This window comes from Hyperolius riggenbachi, chromosome 2 (assembly GCF_040937935.1).
Source record: "Hyperolius riggenbachi isolate aHypRig1 chromosome 2, aHypRig1.pri, whole genome shotgun sequence".
Taxonomy (NCBI): Eukaryota; Metazoa; Chordata; class Amphibia; order Anura; family Hyperoliidae; genus Hyperolius; species Hyperolius riggenbachi.
The window spans coordinates 342,118,666-342,139,190 of record NC_090647.1 but is presented as its reverse complement, the minus strand read 5'-3'; the positions used below and the strand labels follow the sequence as shown (position 1 = coordinate 342,139,190).

General features: G+C 46.0%; 1 protein-coding gene and 1 long non-coding RNA gene across 2 annotated transcripts in view; one reads left to right on the top strand and one right to left on the bottom strand.

Annotated features, from left to right (window-relative positions):
- The first annotated feature begins 1,427 nt into the window (after positions 1-1,427).
- Positions 1,428-20,525, top strand: part of TAF8 (TATA-box binding protein associated factor 8) — a 35,358-nt gene continuing 16,260 nt past the window's right edge. Inside the window, exons 1-5 of the mRNA XM_068269478.1 lie at positions 1,428-1,488; positions 6,326-6,482; positions 14,568-14,666; positions 14,743-14,805; positions 17,623-17,747. Coding sequence (XP_068125579.1) covers positions 1,441-1,488; positions 6,326-6,482; positions 14,568-14,666; positions 14,743-14,805; positions 17,623-17,747 — 492 coding nt within the window. The 5' untranslated portion in view covers positions 1,428-1,440. The remainder of the gene's footprint in view (positions 1,489-6,325; positions 6,483-14,567; positions 14,667-14,742; positions 14,806-17,622; positions 17,748-20,525) is intronic.
- Positions 18,948-20,525, bottom strand: part of LOC137546715 (uncharacterized) — a 33,579-nt gene continuing 32,001 nt past the window's right edge. Inside the window, exon 3 of the long non-coding RNA XR_011026328.1 lies at positions 18,948-19,070. This is a non-coding gene — a long non-coding RNA (uncharacterized lncRNA). The remainder of the gene's footprint in view (positions 19,071-20,525) is intronic.

Here is a 20,525-nt window from a genome sequence, read left to right as displayed (position 1 = left end):
GTTATGTATAGATGGTTATGTAAAACTTGCATCGGGGCCCACAGCTCCAAAGCTATGCCACTGGATTCAAGTACCATGACAGCTAGGTCATGCTGACAATCTAGCCCATATGGAAATCACATCGGTTTTATATGCACTATCCTGTATTTTTTGTTAATTTTAAAATGTTAGTATAAAGGAAAACAAATGATGGTACTTATCCGTTAGCCGGGCGCATCCTCTAGGTGGCGACAAAACTCCACCAGAGTTACATCTTTCCCTACTATCCATGTCGGCATGGAGGGGGAATAGTAATTAGCGCCACCTGCCGGATGCGCCCGGCTAACGGATAAGTACCCAAATGATTATAGAAAGGACCAGTGTAGTTTGAATCATGAAACTACATATTTTACTTATGGGCAGAGTTGTTATTGTAGGTGTGGCAGAGACATGTCTAAAGCTAAGTACCCGCAGGAAGATTAGATTGTGGAACGCCTCTGATGAACGGTCATTACCTGATCTTCCATCATCACAATTGGCGGGGCACGAATGACAGGACGTGAACAATATTTCAAACCAAATGTTTTTCTGCTAGATCACTCCCGATGTTCAGCCATAATGGTTTTTCGAAACAAACTATTGTCATGGTTCATCAACCTTCTTTAACCATTATTTAGCAAATTTATGTTAAGCCATGGTTACATGCATATCACGCAGAACGAACAATCGTAAGTGAAAATGAACTACACAATGGCAAGATTGCGTCGTTCATTTTCACTGACAATTGATTGTTGGGTATGGACCTTTACAGTTGTCCCTCTTTCTTATCTCAAAAAGTGGGGAATTACATAGAAGTAGCAACTTCACTAAGCTAACTACACCTGTACTCCAATGAGGAGCGTGCGTAGCAGGGGCGTAGCAATAGGGGTTGCAGAGGTTGCGACCGCATCGGGGCCCTTGGGCCAGAGGGGCCCCGAAGGGCCCTCCGTCAACTACAGTATTTGCTCTCTATTGGACATGTGCTCATAATAATCACTTCTATAGATGCTTTGAATAGTAGTAATCATTAACAAGCTGTTCCCCATCCCTTTCTTGCACCTCTGACACTGTAATTGCCATTGGCAGGTTTTGGTGTGCCGTATCAGTTCTTATGTATAGAGTGCTTGGGGGGCCCCATTGTAAAATTTGCATCGGGGCCCAGAGCTCCTTAGCTACGCCACTGGTGCGTAGGATTAAAAATAATACGTCTACTGATGAATGCATGGATTAAAAAGGTGTTCATCAAGTGAGGCTTGAAACCCCATCTAGTGGAGATACATTTTATGACTGCTCATTTTTAGTCATGCTTCTCCGAGAGGTAAAAAAGCTACACGCGTCATTCGCTTCCTTCCAGGCAGGCATCTATTAGTTGGGCAGAACTACATTTCCCGGCAACATTTGCATCGTGACGTAGCAACAAAGATGGCGGACACTACGGCTTCTGTGACTGGCTCGGGTAGTTCGGGCACGGTAATGTTAAATTTGGGGATAAAGGAGTTGCGCTAAGCGCCCGGCTCTTCACTAAGTAACGGGAAAATGTGTGCTTGTGAGCCAGGGCCGGATATTTCATACGGCGGCTGCCTGGGGCAGGGGGAGGCCATGTAGTAATCACGCTTCCTCCTTCCTGTGTAGAAGTCGTGGATAGAAATTCTCACCAGTGCATCATAAAGAGGGGAGTGTTTATTTTTACCTCGTCCTACTAAACCAGCTTTGAAAGGCAAAGAAAAATGCATACGTTTTGCCATGTAATTCTGTGCATCTGTCTAGTAGTATAATAACGCATGCATTTTTTTTTTGTTAGAAAGAAAAAATGCATGCAGCAGTGGTTTTTAGCAAAAACAAATGCACTAGTGGGAATGAGGTGAATGGGTTCCAGTCTGCTGTTTTGCCACAGCCCATCACACCGCATTCTGTCACTCCAATACTTCCTCATTCACAGCCGGGAGGAGGAAGTACTGGATGTCAAGGTACTTGAAGTGCTGCAGCTAGAGGCTGTGTCAAGGTTGAGGCTTTTAACCACTTAACGACCAACGTCAGCCGATAGGCGGAAGCAGGTCGCAGTGGTGTTTCTGTGTTTCCATGGAAACACGAGCGGCCGTTCCATGTCAGTTCACGGAGGGTGTCTCCGTGAACAGCCTGCGAGCCTCCGATCGCGGCTCGCAGGGGTAATGTAAACACGCAGGGAAGAAATCCCCTGTGTTTACATCATACGGCGCTGCTGCGCAGCAGCGCCATAAAGGAGATCGGCGATCCCCGGCCTCTGACTGGCCGGGGATCGCCGGCATCTGATAGGCTGAAGCCTATCAGAGGCGGCGCAGGGCGGATCGCCACCCTGTGCCGCCCATAGGAAGGAGGGGAGGGGAGGGAAGGAGGCGGAAAATCGCTGCAGAGGGGTGCCTTGAGGAGCTGACTTCCCCCCCCCGCTGAATGAAAATAGCCGGCGGCGATCAGACCCCCCAGCAGGACATCCCCCTAGTGGGGAAAAAAGGGGGGAAGTCTGCTCGCCCTGGCTGCTTGCTGATCTGTGCTGTGGGCTGGAAAGCCCACGCAGCACAGATCTGCGCAAACGAGCCCGGTCCTTAAGTGGTTAAAATGCATCTAATAATGTGAATCAGCCTCTTGTAAATTGGGTCCTTAGAGTGGATTCACACTATACTGGATGAAAAACTGATCTTTTTGAGTGTACTGAAGCTCAGGTCAAAAAGGAAATAATTATTTAAGAGGGAATACCCTGGACCCAGTAGAAGCTTCCCAAGCCATCCTCTGGTCACCCGTTGGCGTTTGCAGACCCCCCAATCTAATCGGGCTTTCGCTCCTCTCCCAGTCACGAGCACTGCATGTGCAAGTACAGGCCCACCTGTGCAGTAAGCCACAACCACTCGTGCAAGAGGGGTTCCATGCTGCTACACAGGCATGGCTATACTTGTGTGGTTGCTCTTCGAGAGGGTCCTAGCAAACGATGGCAGCCAGGAAGCCTCTAGGTTGTATTGGCTTATTGACCCAAGCTTTGGTTCGTGTTCACTTTAAACAGATCCTTTTCTGGCACTAGTCTAGTTTAGCAGACCCCAGAAGGAATCCTCATATAAAACAGTTCTCTAATCACAGCACACTCTACAGCACGAAGCTTTGTGATTGTCCAAATAGTGTGGGCTTAGTTTACGACAACCTATCCGAAACCTAAAAGTTTGAGAGAGTTTTGTCCATCCAATCAAACTAGCGGAATTTCTCTATGAGTCTTCCTGCTGGGTCTCCTAAACTAGACTAGTGCTGAGGTTCTTCCAATGGCTTCAATTTTTCATCTGGTTCAGTCCATTCAATTTTTGGTATCTGACACTATCATGTTTGTATTCCTCCACCGTCGCTGTTTTAGTTAGCTGCACGCATGAAAAGCCAGTATACCTAGCTTGGTTCTCCGCATACCTCTCAAATTGTTCCTTAAAGACCTCATTCAATGGTTCCTAGTTAACCCCACCCCCTCTGTGGGGGTCCCCCAATGCTCTATTCTTAGCCCACTGCTGTTTCCAATTTACACTGACTCCATCGGCAAACTTATCTCCTCTCTGGGCTTCAACTATCACTTATATGCTGACAACACTCTGATCTACCTCCACACCACGGATCTCTCCATCACCACCGTGGAGAAGGTATCCTTTTTCTTCTCTGCTGTCTCATCATGGATGTCAGCCAGGTTCCTAAAGCTAAACCTGGATAAAACAGAACTCCTAATTATCCCACCCCCCTACCAGGGGCGGACTGACAACTCATGGGGCCCCCGGGCAATAAATTATGGGGCCCCCATACCAGTGTTTCCCACCTTTCATGCTATTTTTTTACAGACTAAGATATAATAATTTACTGACAACAGATATTTTATATTGACAAAAACCCCTGCGCCGCGCATAGAAAAATGGGTGTGGTCACGCAACAGAATTTGGGCGTGGTCATGGGTGGGGCCAAATATACATGACCTTAGCAGTGGTGTAGAAGGTCTGCCGGGGAAGTTTGAACTCTGCCATAGTGTTTCCCCCCAAAATACATGTAATCTGACAGCATTTCACCAAAAATCCATACAATTTGGCAGAGGTTCCTCCAAAATACAGATAATATGGCAGTCGTTCCCCCAAAATAGACGTAATCTGGCAGCAGCGGTTCCCCCAAATACACATAATTTGGCAGCTGTTTCTCAAAATATGCGTAATCTGGCAGCGCATCACCCGAAAATACATGTAATCTGGCAGCGGATCACCGAAAATACATGTAATCTGGCAGCAGTGGTTCCCCCAAAATACACATAATCTGAAAGCAGCGGTTCCCCCATTATACACAATCTGGCAGCAGCAGTTCCCCCAAAAGTAGGTGCCCCCAGTATAGGTAACCAGGTCAAAAGGTATCCACAGTGGAAGTAACCAGGTGTATAGGTTTTCCCAGTGCAGGTATCCAGGTCTATAGGTGTCCCCAGTATAAGTATCCAGGTCTATAGGTGTCCCCAGTATAAGTATCCAGGTCTATAGGTGTCCCCAGAATAGGTAGCCAGGATTATAGGTGTCCCCAGAATAGGTAGCTAGGTCTATGGGTGCCCCCAGTATAAGTAGCCAGGTCTACTGGTGTCTCCAGAATAGCTAGCCAGGTCTATAGGTGTCCCCAGTACAGATCGCAAGGTCTATAGGTGTCTTCTGTATAGATAGCCAGGTCTATAGGTGTCCCCAGTATATGTAGCCAGGTCTATAGGTGTCCCCAGTATATGTAGCCAGGTCTATAGGTGTCCCCAGTATATGTAGCCAGGTCTATAGGTGTCCCCAGTATATGTAGCCAGGTCTATGGATGTCCCCAGTTTATGTAGCCAGATCTATGGATGTCCCCAGTATATGTAGCCAGGTCTATGGATGTCCCCAGTATATGTAGCCAGATCTATGGATGTCCCCAGTATATGTAGCCAGATCTATGGATGTCCCCAGTATATGTAGCCAGGTCTATAGTTGTCCCCAGTACATGTAGCCAGGTGAATACGTGTCCCCAGTATATGTAGCCAGCTGTATAGGTGTCCCCAGTATTTGTAGCCAGGTGTATAGGTGTCCCCAGTATACGTAGCAAGGTGTATAGGCGCCCCCAGTATAGCCAGGTCTATAGGTGTCCCCAGTATATGTAGCAAGGTGTATAGGTGCCCCCAGTATGGCCAGGTCTATAGGTGTCCCCAGTATATGTAGCCAGCTGTATAGGTGTCCCCAGTATTTGTAGCCAGGTGTATAGGTGTCCCCAGTATATGAAGCAAGGTGTATAGGTGCCCCCAGTATAGCCAGGTCTGTAGGTGTCCCCAGGAGGGGAGGCAGCCAGTGAAAGGGAGCTGTGGACAGAGCGATGGAGAAGGGGGGGGGGGGGGAAGTCCCCCCCCCCCCCCCCCTTCTCTCACCTTAGGGCCCCCCTTCCTGCCTCTCCCCTCCGGAATATTGAAGTGTTGGTGCAGCGGCTGATAGCGGGCAGGGACTTACCGCTGTACAGCCACCGGAGGGAGCTGTGATCTGTGTGCCGCAAGTCTGGTCTTGAGTAGACCAGACTAGCGGCGCACAGATCAGCGCTCCCTCCAGTGGCTGTAACAGCGGTAAGTCTCCGCCTGCTGTCAGCCGCTGCACCAACACATCAATATTCCGGAGGGGAGAGCCAGGAAGGGGGGCCCCAAGGTGAGGGAAGGGGGGGGGGGGGAGACTTCCCCGCTGTTCCCACAGCTCCCTTTCACTGGCTTCCTCCACTCCTGCTCAGGGTTCTCTGGTGGGATACCCCCTCCCCTGACCACGGGCCCTCGGTCCGTGCCCGAGTGCCCGAATGGTCAGTCCGCCCCTGCCCCCTACAGACATCTGTCACTGTCAATGGTACAACCATCCACTCAACCACACAAGCCCACTGCCTGGGTGCCACCCTGGACTCGCCCCTCTCCTTCACTTCCCACATCCAAAAAATCGCCAGGGCCTGCAATTTCCATTTATGCAACACCTCCAAGATCTGGCCCTTCCTGACCCTGGACATTTCCAAACATCTTGTTCATGCCCTCATCATCACCTGTTTAGACCAATGCAACACCCTCCGGTCAGGCCTCCCTACCGCATCGCCTCCCTATAATTCATCATGAATTCAGCAGCCAGACTAATCTACTCCTCCCACCATTCTGTCTCCACGACTCCCCTTTGAAAAACCCTTCACTAGCTTCCAATTCGCTTCACAATCAGCCTTAAGATAACAATAAATCCACATTTCCTATTTTAAGGTGTTTTTTTCTGCTTGGATTTTATATGTTAAAATGATTGTTTCTCTTCAGAGATCCAGTGGCCGTGGTACCTCCACACCTGCTGATAACTACTTGCTCGCTCGTAGGCGAACTCTGCAGGTGGTAGTGAGCTCTTTACTCACAGAAGCTGGATTTGAGAGTTCTGAGAAGGCAGCTGTGGAAACTCTGACCGAGATGTTACAAAGCTGTAAGTGTGCATACACATATAGTAATGTAAACCTGCCAAACTGTATGCACCTCCAGGGCCACCTTCAGGGCATCACAGGGAGGATTGCTGTATGGGGCCCAAGTGAATCTGAGGCCAGACATGGACCTTCGCTGCGGTCAGTGTCTGTCCTTCTGGCTGCCCATTAAAGGGAATTTAAAGTGAAAATAAACTTATGAGATAATTCATTGTATGTGTAGTACAGTTAAGAAATAGAACATTAGTAGCACAGATATGAGTCTCATATTGTTTCCATTACAGGAAAAATTAAGAAACTTCACTTGTTATCTATGGAAAAGAGCTTCTCTGAGCTCTCCAACCTGTTTAGTCGGATACACTGCTGTTGAAAGGGACATTAGCCCGGCTCTGTTTCATAGTTAAAGTTTATTACTGCAGCCAAATAGATCAGCAGGGCCGCCAGGCAACTATTATTGTTTAAAAGGAAATAAACCCTCACCCCGGGTTCGCTTTAAGTTAGTTAGCTCCGCCCTCATCCAGTCATTGCCACGCCCATTTTTTGCCAGCAGTTGGCTGATGGTGTAATGGTTAAGGGCTCTGCCTCTGACACAGGAGACCAGGGTTCGAATCTCGGCTCTGCCTGTTCAGTAAGCCAGCACTAATTCAGTAGGAGACCTTTGGCAAGTCTCCCTTACACTGCTACTGCCAATAGAGCGCGCCCTAGTGGCTGCTGCTCTGCTCTGGCACTTTGAGTCCGCAAGGAGAAAAGCGCAATATAAATGTTATTTGTCTTGTCTTATTTGTCTTAAAAATACAGTGTGGTTTGTAAATTGAAAATATGATAGAATGATGCAATTCTATTAAAAAAAAAAAAAAAAAGAGCCATATACCTGTAAATAAAAACATGAGACTTTTTTTCTTTGCTACTAATGCTCTATTAATTATCCGCACTACACATACAATTTATTATATCATAAGGTTTTTATTTTTTCAATTAAGTGGGGTGAGAGGTGCCGGGAGGCTCACCCTGGTGCTGCCTTAGTCAGTTAGTGAAGTAAACCTGAGACTAATGGGGGGGAAAAGGACTTTTACTTACCTGGGGCTCCTTCCAGCCCCACTGTAGTCTGTCAGCTCCCTCGATACCCCTCCTGTCCCATCCATTGGCTCCTGTGAAGTCTGCACAATACAGCTGAGTTGCGGGGCACGGCACATGCATTGTTCAGAGCTGCTCCCATAGCTGGGAGCATTCTGTGCAAGCGCAGTTAGTCTTAACAAACTGCGCATATACAGAACCCTACCAGCCATGGGGGCATGTAAAAAGCAGACACACGAACGTTAATGTGTTCAGGCCTTCATAGATTGTGATTTGCCAAGTGCAGAGGAGGAGACTGAGGGGGGCCCAGCAGGTTTGTCCAATATGGAGCCCAAAAATGTCTAATGGCAGCCCTGTGCACCACAATAAGAATGCATGTGTAATTTTCTGTTGAGTGCTTTTTCCCCCTTTCTTCGGGCATGATTTTGCACACAGACATAGGGCTCATATTTGCATTATTTCTGAGAAAATGGATACGTGCAAGCTTCTGAGACCACATAAACATCCATAAGGGCCTATTTCCACTTGGGTGTCGCATCTGTTTCCAGATGCAGAAACTGCACTGTTGTGAAGCCGCAGCAGAATCGCTATAGCTGTGCCATGCCCTGCTATAGGGATTGCCGTCCAGAATCGCAACGGCATGCAATTAGGACAGCAAGCCATGTACGGAATATGCAGCATTTCCCCGTGGGATCCAATGAAAATGCGTATTCTGTGGTAGTGGAATCACACTCGTCATTTTTTTTATGTGTGTTTTCTGCACAGGAAAACTGAGAACCAATATTAATCATTGGGCTAGTTTACACTTAACAGCAGTTTTTACATGCAGAAAGACAATACAGCACTGTCAGAAAACGCATGTAGAAAAACACACGCAGAAAACTGATAGACTGAAGTATGAATCCAGCCTAAGGAACACATAAAGGCAATGGTGTAGAGATTTAGTAAGGTTTGCGAACATAAGTGATCCAAAATAAACCCCTGAACTTGATTTTTCATAGAGTATCTGCTATTGGGTGATAACACTTTTCAGCCCTCATCTGAGTAATAATAGAACACAGTAGTGGATGTTTGCTTGCAGTTCTGTGCAGCACCCATAGTGAGAACATTTTTTTTTTCAATACACAGAGGCTGTCTTGAATGTATTAAAGATAACCTCTTGTAGGTACATGCATGTTATAACAAGAACCCAAATTGTAACTTTTCATCAATCACCGCTATGTCTGGATATGACGCAGATCACATTATTGCAGAAAGAACAAAAAAAAAAAACAGTCCAAGTTTGTGTGCTCACTTTTGTTTTTCAGTGTTCTTTAAGGTGGCCACTAATGATACAATTTGCCAAATGATCGTTTACGAATGAGTCTTCGTATGAACGATCGTAAATTATTGTTTGGGACTACTAATGGACAAAAAAACTCCTAACCATTCAGATTACCGGTAATTAAATTGATCTAAATTTCAGTTTGATCTGTCAATCTGATTGGATTGGTTAGGAGACTTGTGTCCATTAGCGGTCCCAAACGATCATTTACGATCGCTCATACGAAGAATCAATCATTCAGCAAATTGTTTCATTAGTGGCCACCTTTGCTGTTCTTAAATCTTAGTAATTCAACCTCAGTATGTTTAGATTTATATTTGATCAACTAATGATCAATGACAACATTTTGTAGGAGAAAGGAAAGAAGACTTTTTTAATCCTACCTTTCTTTAGTTTTCCCTTCAGTAATAAACTTCAGTCCAAAGACTTTCATTTAATATGTGCTAGCAAAAGAAAGACTTGCTTGTCCCAAAGAAACTGGTTTGTGCAAATAGAAAAATTAATTTAAATGTTAGCAGCACTTGAACTGCAATGGTGTAGGAGGCTAGACTAGAACTGACCACAGATATATGAAATAACTTCAGCTATGACATGTTGAAGGGAAAATACCATACTTTTATGGGACTGCTCCTGGAATGGGACTGCTCCATGTAAATAATGGCTGTTTTCAGCTGCTACACAAGCCTGTCAGCCGAGATCGCGGCTAGCAGGCTGAACATGGAGCTCGGCTCCGTGTTACGGCAGGGTCCGATCGTACATGCGCGCACAGGTTCCCTGTAAATCCCCGCCCACAGCTCTTGACCCCTTTCTGCATTAGGCGGTCCTGGGGCTTCCACCTTCCCGACGCCTATTGACGTTAGGCGGTCAGGAAGGGGTTAAAGGACACTTGAAGTGAGAAGCATAGATAAGCTGCCATATTTATTTCCTTTTAATACTAGATTATGATTTTTTGGGGGGCTGCTGTAGTGTCTGAATTACACACCTGAAACATGCATTTGGCTAATCTAGTCAGACGTCAGTCAGGACCACCTGATCTTCATGCTTGCTCAGGATCGATGGCTATGTATTAGAGGATCCAGGGCTGTGGAGTCGAAGTCAGGGGAATTTTGGGTGCCTGGAGTCAGTCGGGAAAAAATGCTCTGACTCCTAATGAATTTAAACTGTAATTAAAATAGAAAATATGATAAAATAGTCTATTTCTCAGATAATAGTTATCATAAATAATTTATGCATACAGTAATAGCTGTGCTTGGTCCCCAAAAATAAGATAAATAAATCAATCAAAATTAGTTACTTGTGCTGCTTCAATAAAGCAGTCCCCGTATTTTTAAAGTCAGATATACATATCTGATTGTGACTGTATATATGATGTGTACACAGGAATCTCTTATATACTAAATAACATCTATGCTGTAAAGCTGGCCATACACTGGCCCGATTTGCCGCCGTTTCGACAGCAGATTCGATCACTGGGATCGAATCTGCTGCCAATCGTTCGCACTCCACGCCGAATTTCGATCCATTTCGTCCGATCCCGTCGATCGCTCCATGTGGAAAATTACCGTCGTTCGCCCGTGGGTAGGGAGCGCGTCGCTAGCGCCAGTCCCCCGGTCACCGCTGCTCTGTCTGCGCTCTGGTCTCCAGGTCCGGCATGCCTCACTTCTCCTAGCTCGGCAGGAAGTTTAAACAGTAGAGCGCCCTCTACTGTTTAAACTTCCTGCCGGGCTAGATGAAGTGAGGCATGCCGGACCTGGAGACCAGAGCGCAGACAGAGCAGCGGGGACCGGGGGACTGGAGTCGCGCCGGCGGAGCAGGTAATGTATGCGGGGGGGGGGGGGGGGCGGCGGCAGCACCACCACAGATTGTGAACGGTTTCAGGCTGAAATCGGTTCACAATCTGTTTGCAGTAAAGGTAGCCATACGATCCCTCTCTGATCAGATTCGACCAACGGATAGATCCCTCTCTGATCGAATCTGATGGCAAATCGACCAGTGTATGGCTACCTTAAAGGGAAGGTTCAGGGAGGGGATTCAAAAAATAAAAATAAATTTCCACTTACCTGGGGCTTCCTCCAGCCCGTGGCAGGCAGGAGGTGCCCTCGTCGCCGCTCCGCAGGCTCCCGGTGGTCTCCGGTGCCCGACCCGACCTGGCCAGGCCGGCTGCCAGGTCGGGCTCCTCTGCGCTCCATTTCCTGGGACTTCTGCGTCCCACGACGGCGCGATGACGTCATCGGACGTCCGCCGGGCTGTACTGCGCATGCACAGTAGTTCTGCGCATGCGCAGTACAGCCCGGCGGACGTCCGATGACGTCAGCGCGCCGTCGTGGGACGCAGAAGTCCCAGGAAATGGAGCGCAGAGGAGCCCGACCTGGCAGCCGGCCTGGCCAGGTCGGGTCGGGCACCGGAGACCACCGGGAGCCTGCGGAGCGGCGACGAGGGCACCTCCTGCCTGCCACGGGCTGGAGGAAGCCCCAGGTAAGTGGAAATTTATTTTTATTTTTTGAATCCCCTCCCTGAACCTTCTCTTTAAGTATAAAGAGTCAATGAGATGGAAATAATTCTGTGTTGATTCTGATTTATGCAAATGTATGCACTCTCTTTGCTCATGAAATCAAATAATTTGATATGTTGTTAAAATTTGGTTTGGTGACTACGAATTAAATGGTACCTGAGAAGGATGAAAAGAAGTTTTATACATACCTGGGGCTTCTTCCAGCCCCCTTCAGGCTAATCAGTCCCTCGCTGTCCACCTCCACCACCTGGATCTTCTGCTATGAGTCCTGGTAATTCAGCCAGTCAGCGCAGTCCGGCCGCATGCCGCTTCCACAGCCAGGAGCGTTCTGCACCTGCGCAATAGGGCTGAGCAGGTGTAGTACACTCCCGGCGGCGGAGTGTGTGCATGTGCACTACGCCAGACTGGCTCAAGTACCTGGACTAATAGCAGAAGATCCAGGTGGCGGAGGAGGACAGCGGACGACTGATTAGCCTGAAGGGGGCTGGAGGAAGCCCCAGGTATGTATAAAACTTTAATTTCATCTGTCTCAGGTTTACTTTGTTACACAGTAGTACTATACTCTACATATGCACTCGCCACAGAGCTGCAGGGAATCCACTGAGAATGTTGTGCACATTGAACACAGAGGTGTTGTCTATCACTCATAAACCTGGTTCAGATTGTGCATGAAGAATGTGTAATAGAGGAAGAATCTCCTTATTCCCCTGCAGAGTACCTGCACATCACTCTTACATAGTTACCTTGCCATCAGTTCCTCTCAGAAGCTCACCATTTTCTTCTGACAATGATCCCTTCCAGTTCTGACAATATTTTGTCAGATCTGAAATATATTAGTTGCTGTCAGTAAAATATCAGTTGCTGTCAGTTATAGCGGAGAGGAAAACTGATGTACCCGGTAATGTCCATGTTTCCCTATGGCTCAAGTGGGCGATGTTACAGTTTAGCTGTGTGCTGACCAGAAAGCTGTTATGGGTAATGGCTATTTTCAAAATGGAGGACGAAAAATTCCCTTGATCACAGTGAACAAACAGGACGCGGGACAGGAGAAAGACACTGAGGAGTAGATTACATGGAAGGTAAGTATGACTTGTGTATGCTTATTTTGAGTTTTAGTTTTCAGTTCAGGTTTTCTTTAAGTGATAATCTGAGGAAACTGGGGAACAGTGTGTTTTGAAAAAAACACCACTGTTCTCCATTATAGCTTTTGGCCTTCTTCATCTTAAAGGGGCACTACAGCAAAAAACTGTAAAATGTAAAATATGTGCAAATAAGGACAATGTTTTTTCCAGAGTAAAATGAGCCATAAATGACTTTTCTCCTATGTTGCTTTCACTTACAGTAGACAGTAGAAATCTGACAGAAGTGACAGGTTTTGGACTAGTCTATCTCTTCATAGGGGATTCTCAGCAAGGCTTTTATTCTTTATAAAGATGTTCCCTAAAAAGGATTTAAACAATGATGCTGGCCAGCTTCCCTGCTTCCTACACAGCTTTTTGACAGTTGGACAGAACAACTGCCATTCACTAAGTGCTTTTGAAAATAAATATATCCCTGAGAATCCCCTATAAAGAGATGGACTAGTCCAAAACCTGTCACTTGTCAGATTTCTACTATCTACTGTAAGTGACAGCAACATGGGAGAAAAGTAATTTATGGCTCATTTTACTCTGGAAAAAATGTACTGCTTATTTGTATATGTTTGCACATATTTTAAATTTTACAGTTTTTCGCTGTAGTGCCCCTTAAAAATAGCTATTTGATGAACTGTAATCTGGCTATCAGGCTGACAGTCCATTTCTAAATATGGCAAACTTTACTAAACTCCAGTTAAATATTTCATATTCATGATGATAATTTAAGCTGATAGTCGCTGTTATAAGTTTGGTGTCCTGGGAAACGTTATTTAAAGCGTTTAAAGAGAAACTCTGACCAAGAATTGAACTTTATCCCAATCAGCAGCTGATACCCCCTTTTACATGAGAAATCTTTTCCTTATCACAAACAGACCATCAGGGGGCGCTGTATGGCTGATATTGTGGTGAAACCCCTCCCACAAGAAACTCTTGAGTACATACTCCTGGCAGTTTCCTGTCTGGGAACCTTACTGCATTGTGGGAAATAGCTGTTTACAGCGGTTTCCAACTGCCAAAAAAACATGCAGCAGCTACATCACCTGCCGACAGTAAAAATGTCACCATGTAATAAATGTCAGAATGTAAATCAGGGATTTAAAAGATTTTACAATGGGCACACACTGACTAAATCATACATAATTATTGTAAAAATGCTGTGCTGTGTCCCACTATATACCAGCCCCAGGATGAGAAGTGGAGCACGTTGGCATCCACAGGACTGGAGTGAGGGGGAGAGGAGGATCAGGTGCAGTATGGAAATGCTGTGTTAGTTCCAGTGTAGTGTAATGTAGCTTAGCTGTAGGGGGAAGCAGGGATTAGTGTAGTTTAGATGGACAGTGTAGCTTAGAGACAGTTTGGGGGTCTAGAAGGTCCATAAGATGCCCCTGCTGCACTATAATTGCACTTAGGATTAGTTAGGTTTAGTTTTTTTATTACCCCTGATTGTTGCCCTCTAAACCAAGGTGCGTCTTATTGTCCAGAGCATCTTATATTCCAAAAATACAGCACTCTCCCCAATGCACCTGGGGATGATATCTAACTTAACTGAAAAAGTTTGGTAAGTAGTCAGGCTGATGAGCTATGAATGACCTTGATACAATTTTACATATGCAGGCAAAAGGAAGTATTCCGCTACACCGAGGCTGGGTTAAAAGCCATGTTTTCAACTTTTATTGACACATCAGTAGGCACACACAAGGCTGACGCGTATCGGAGCTCTAAAAGGCTCCTTAATCATATGATTAAGGAGCCTTTTAGAGCTCCGATACGCGTCAGCCTTGTGTGTGCCTACTGATGTGTCAATAAAAGTTGAAAACATGGCTTTTAACCCAGCCTCGGTGTAGCGGAATACTTCCTTTTGCCTGCATGATTTGAAACCTGAGATTCCTGCTCCTTTGGTACAGACAGCGGTGGTTGCAGCGATCCTTTCCTTTGCCTCTACAATTTTACATATGATGATGAGTATTTATGGTAAAATGCCTTTCAACATAAATTATTTTCAGACCAATAACGTGTTATGTGTTTGCTTTTATCAATGTCACAGATCTGACAGAGATTGGGCGCAGTGCAAAATCCTTCTGTGAACATACAGCTCGTACACAGCCTACTCTACCAGATATAGTTGTGAGCCTTATAGAAATGGGTAAGTGGGTTTCACTGGTATTCAATGTATAATTTATTTTTGTTGACCTACTAATACAGGCCATGATTGTTCCCAGGTTTTAACGTGGACACTTTACCTGCATATGCCAAACGTTCCCAAAGAATGGTCATAACAGCACGTAAGTTTATTTTATGTATGTTTTTATGTCTGAATGCATTCATTTATATCAGTTTTTCCTAACACCATTGCAGCACATACCCATTTATGAAAGATGGTGTTTACTATGTTATGCTTGTTTTGGGTAAAATCTCAAATACTCTGGGTTTAATAAACTAAAAATGCAACTGATGGGTATTTAGAAACTTATTTTTTGTAATTACGTTTTATGGATTTGAAACATTGCCATAGTTAGTGTTTACTTCACATAAACTGATAATGCAGGCAGTAGAGTGAATCAGCTACATAAACGTACAGAATTTTATCCATTGATAACTGTTGCTGTGCTAGGAAGCATTCTGCTATAGTATTGCTTTGCAATTTCAGTAAAGCCTATATACACTGCCTGGATCTTTTCCACCAAGACAATAATTAGTGATTGTCCTAGGTGAAAGTCTAGCATGAATACAGGTAACTCCCAATGTCACTGGGAGCAATTCACCATGTTGGATTCATCTTAAAGAAAATAGAAGGCAAAATAATGAAATAAAGATTTACTTACCTGGGGTTTCCTCCAGCCCCGGGAAGGTTATGTGTCCCTCGCCGCAGCTCTGCTCTCAATGGGTTGCCCGGCATTGCCTCTGTAGCAGCCGCTGACCCAACGAGGTTGGTGGCTACTAGGCGAGTCGCACCGCGCCGCTCGCAGACACGCTCCCGTTGGCAGCAGACCCCGGACGGGCCTGCTGAGAGTGGAGCTGCGGCAACGGCCACATAAGCTTCCAGGGGCTGGACTAAGGCCCAGGTAAGTCCTTTTTTTTTTTATTTTTTTTTTTATTTGCCTTTTTCCTTTAAAGAGACACTGTAAAAAGAAAATGTCCCCTGGGGGGGGGGGGGTGTACTCACCTCGGGAGGGGGAAGCCTCCGGATCCTAATGAGGCTTCCCCCCGTCCTCCACTGTCCCACGGGGGTCTCGCTGCAGCCCTCCGAACAGCGACCAGGCAGCTTGTTCAATATTTACCTTTCCAGGCTCCAGCGGGGGCGCTGTTGCGGCTCTTCTGATGGAGATAGGCGGAAATAGCTGTTCTCCGTCGGGGCCACTCTACTGCGCAGGCGCAGGAGACTTGCGCCTGCGCAGTAGAGCGGTCCGACGGAGATCGGATAGTCTGAGATCAGATAGTCACCAAAACCGCCTATCTCTGCCGCTCCTGTGGGCCGCACTGGCCTACTTTCACTTTTGTGACCTCTGGGTCACGACACTGGAAGGAGAGATTGTGTCTCATTCACAGCGTGCAGGGTGGCGGGGGAGGGGCAGGGGGGCCCAATGGCAGCTCTGGAAAGCCTGCAGGAACGCCTTAGGCCTCTTGCACACTGCAAGCAATTCTGATTCAGATTCTGCTTTTTAATTGGTTTTTACATCCAATTCCAATTTGCAGTTTGCTCCCTGCACAATGCAAATCGGAATCTGAATCGGATGTAAAAAACGATTAAAAAGCGGAATCTGAATCGGAATCGCTTGCAGTGTGCAAGAGGCCTTATTGGGTTTTTCGACCAGGGAATCCCTCTCCCCCATGTTTACCTCCGAGACAGCGGCAAACAATGTAGCTAATTTCGGGGGGGAGGGGGCCATAGCATGGCGGTGGGGGGAACACAGAGGCATGTCATGAGCAGGGCTGTGGAGTTGGAGTCGGGGGAATTTTGGGCACCCGGAGTCGGAGTCGTTGATTTAATAAACGTCAGTCGGGAGTCGGATGATTTTTGTACAAAATTCATATCCCTGTTAAGTATTAGACTAAGGAGTCGGAGTCTGCGCCATTTTGGGTACCCGGAGTCGGAGTTGGAATCATGATTTCATAAACTGAGGAGTCGGAGTTGAAGTCGGAAGATTTTTGTACCGACTCCACAGCCCTGGTCATGAGGCAGAGAATATGCCACTGTGTCCCCTGCCCCCCACAAACCGCCTCTAGTTCTCTTTAATCCAACATGGTTATTATTTTGCCTGGTATTTCCTTGAAACCTTAGACTGACAGCTTTTTTTTTTTATTTTATTTTACTACAGTACCAGCTATGTTTGTTCTGTTTATTAAATGTGTTGACCAAATCTACATGTACCAAAGTCCACATTAGTCAGTAGGGATTGTCAGAAAGGTGCAAATTTGTTTGAGGCAATTGAAAATTATGTTAATTATTATGATACAGAATTATGCTAATTATGAAAATCTATCTAATCTTGCAGTGAAAACATTTGATTGGTCTTTTTTTCAAGCTGCATGGATTTGCAGGAACATTTCATAAGTCTGCATCAACTTAAAATTATTTGCATATTTCAAGTAAAGTAGAAAGTTGGCACTGAGCAAAAACTTTATAACAAATGCCTTTTATATGTCACTGGCACAGGAATATGGGGAAGCGAAACCGCCTTTAGACATCTGCTGTAGGTGGAAGTAGTTTTGTACTGACCAACCAGTAAGTAGCTTTGGGGGGGGGCAATTAAGATGTAACGGAGGGGGGCGGCGGCAGGAGCAGGGGGCATGAGAAGAGCATCCTACACATGCCTGCTCCCCCCCATTTTTAAATTTTTCAGAGGGCTAAGGTATCCTTTTAGTGATCCCTGTTGTAGTTGCTACAGAAAATTAAGTGAAATAAAAATGTTTGCTTTTGCCTTTTAGGGCCCTTTTCCACTAGCTGTGTATTGCATTTCCACTGCGTTTGTGTCTTGAAAAATTCATTTGAATAAGAATCGTGGCAAAATCGCAGTGCTCAAGCTAGTGGAAAAGGACCCTTGTTTGTGAAAAGTCTTTTGTGTTCAAAAACGTATATGGTATTTTTCTTTATATTGCAGCACCTGTGACAAATCATCCAGTTGCCCCTAAAGCTTTAAGTGCAGGACAGAACAAGCCACACCCACAACACATTCCAAGTCATCTACCAGAATTTCCAGATCCTCATACGTACATCAAGACCCCTGTAAGAATATATATTCATGGTGTTTTTATCATCCTTAACTTATAAAGTACCAACACGGTTGGCAGGGTGGCAGTTTTACCGCAGGGTGACGCAACAGCAATGCAAGTGATTGGGGCCATTCACGCTTATGGCATTGCATCGCGATGTGCCGGAAGTATCCAATCCAACGCACAGCCTGCAGCACATTACCGCAAGCACCGTGCTTAATACACAGTGCTTGGGGTAATGGAAGTCTATGGGCAACACGGGTAGTGTGAATGATGGAGCGCAGTGCAGCTCGCATCAGCAGACCAACAGGAATCCCAGTGACATACTTCCTGCCCAGCAGTCAGTATGTCACTGAGTAGGAGGCAGCGCTATGCATATGGTCCTGTCAACGCTCTCTGCCACAGTCATATGATTGTAGTTTGTTTGCAATGTGGCAGAAGAAACCCAATGCATAAAGCAAGTGTAAAACTGGCCTGAAGTATGCCCCAAGTGGACATTATTCTCCACAAAAAATATGAATAATCCTATTGACATCATCCACTCCGTGGCTGGAAACACAGGTGGTTAGAGGTGAAGGCATCATTATATGAGGGGAGTGAGGAGGAGATTGAGTGGAGCTGCTGTCCAGGGCTCAGTTGCTCTCAGTTATAACTAAAAGGACAGCTGATTTTCAAAGTAATGCCCATGTTTTCCTATGGCACAGTTCCCACTTTACGTGTTTTAACTGAAAGATTTTCATAATGCACTGCTATGGAGAAGGAGAAAAAAAAACGCGTACCAATTGATTAAAGGGAAACTACGGCAAAAAATTGTACCAGTTTTTGGACTAGTCCATCTCTTCATAGGGTATTTACAGGGATTTATTTATTTTCAAAAGTACTTAGTGAATGGTAGTTGCTCTATCCAACTGCCAAAAAACTGTGTAGCGAGCAGGGAAGCTGGCCAGCATCATTGTTTAAATCCTTTTTAGGTAATATCTTTATAAAGAATACAAGCCTTGCTGAGAATCCCCTGTGAAGAGATGGACTAGTCCAAAACCTGTCGCATCTGTCGGATTTCTACTACCTACTGTAAGTGACAGCAACATAGGAGAAAAGTAATTTATGGCTCATTTGACTCTGGAAAAAATGTACTTCTTATTTTTATATGCTTGCATATATTTTACATTTTGCAATTTTTCGCCATAGTGCCCTTTTAAGTGTAAATGGGGCCTTAGTGTTCACAATCCTTTTATTGTCTTCTGTAGTGACAGATCTTGTTCATGCAACTGAGCATTGTCTGTTTTTATGTATTAGAACTTCTGCACTATCCGGGTCAATTCTGTTTTTCTCTCTCCTAAGGAATGAAATATGCACAATGGCTCTATTCACAAAACTTCTCAAAAATGACTTATCACTTAATTGCTAAAAAATAACCGTTCAGCACATTTACAAGCAAAATAATTACTCAAAGTAAGTTGTTCCTGATTAATTTAATTTCAATATTACTTTTCTTACCTTAAAGAGACACTGTAACAAAAAAAGTTCCCCTGGGGGGTACTCACCTCAGTAGGGGGAAGCCTCTGGACCCTATTGAGGCTTCCCCCGTCCTCCTTTGTCCTATGGCGGTCTTGCTGCAGCCCACAGAACGCACAGCCGACAATTTGTCAGGCTGTGCAATATTTACCTTTTCTGGCTCCAGCAGGGGCGCTGTTGTGGCTCTTTCCACGGAGATAGGCGAAAATAGCCGATCTCCGTTGGGTCCGCTCTACTGCGCAGGAGACTTGCGCCTGTGCAGTAGAGCGGACCCGACGGAGATAGGTTATTTTCGCCTATCTCTGTGCAGAGAGCGGAGCCTGCGCTGGGGCCAAGGAGGTAAATATTTACATCGCCGCCGCTCCGGGAGGATTTTCGCTGCCGTCGTGGGACCGAGGAGGACGGGGGAAGCCTTAATAGGATCCGGAGGCTTCCCCCACCCAAGGTGAGTACCCCCCAGGGGAACTTTTTTTGTTACAGATTTTCTTTAAAGAGAACCCGGGGTGGGTTCTAAGAATTCTGTTAGCACACAGAGGCTGGGTCTGCATATAATGCCTAGCCTCTGTTGCTATACTGCCCCCCCCCCCCCCCCCTGCGCTCTGCTGTCTCCCATAAATCAAACGCCGTGCTAGCAACATCGCTAGCAGGCTGTTTACATATGCACTGTCACTTTCGCCGCTCTCCCACCTCCTCTATGTTGCCGCTCTCCCGCCTCCTCTATGTCGCCGCTCCCTGCCTGCGTCCCTTCTCTCCCTGCTGATAGGAGGGAAGGGACCCAGGCTGTGAGTGGCGAGAGTGACAGTGCAGAGGTAAACAGCCTGCTAGCGACACGCTGCGTGTCGCTAGCACAGCGTTTGATTTATGGGGGACAGCAGAGCACAGGGGGGTCTGGGGGGTATCAGTATAGCAACAGAGGCTGGGCATTATATGCAGGCCCAGCCTCTGTGTGCTAATAGGATTCTTAGAACCCACATCAGGTTCTCTTTAATTACATTATATTTTTGCTCTTTGAGCGCTTAAAAAAGTAACATAGATTAGGTGAAAACAGAGGAAAACCGGTGAAAAATGTTTGTGAATCATGCCCATTCTGTTTAGTCTTTCATGGAAAATGCAGCCAGGCAGTCTGGCTGTACTGTGTATGCAAGGAGAGAAATGGTGGTGTGCCTAGAATGGAAAAGATTGGAGAAGCTGTGTAGTAGAGGAGTGTACTTGTAAGGGGAAAGACACTTTTGGGAAAGTAGAGTTCTTTTATTGCAGAGGCCAGGATAGAGGATTC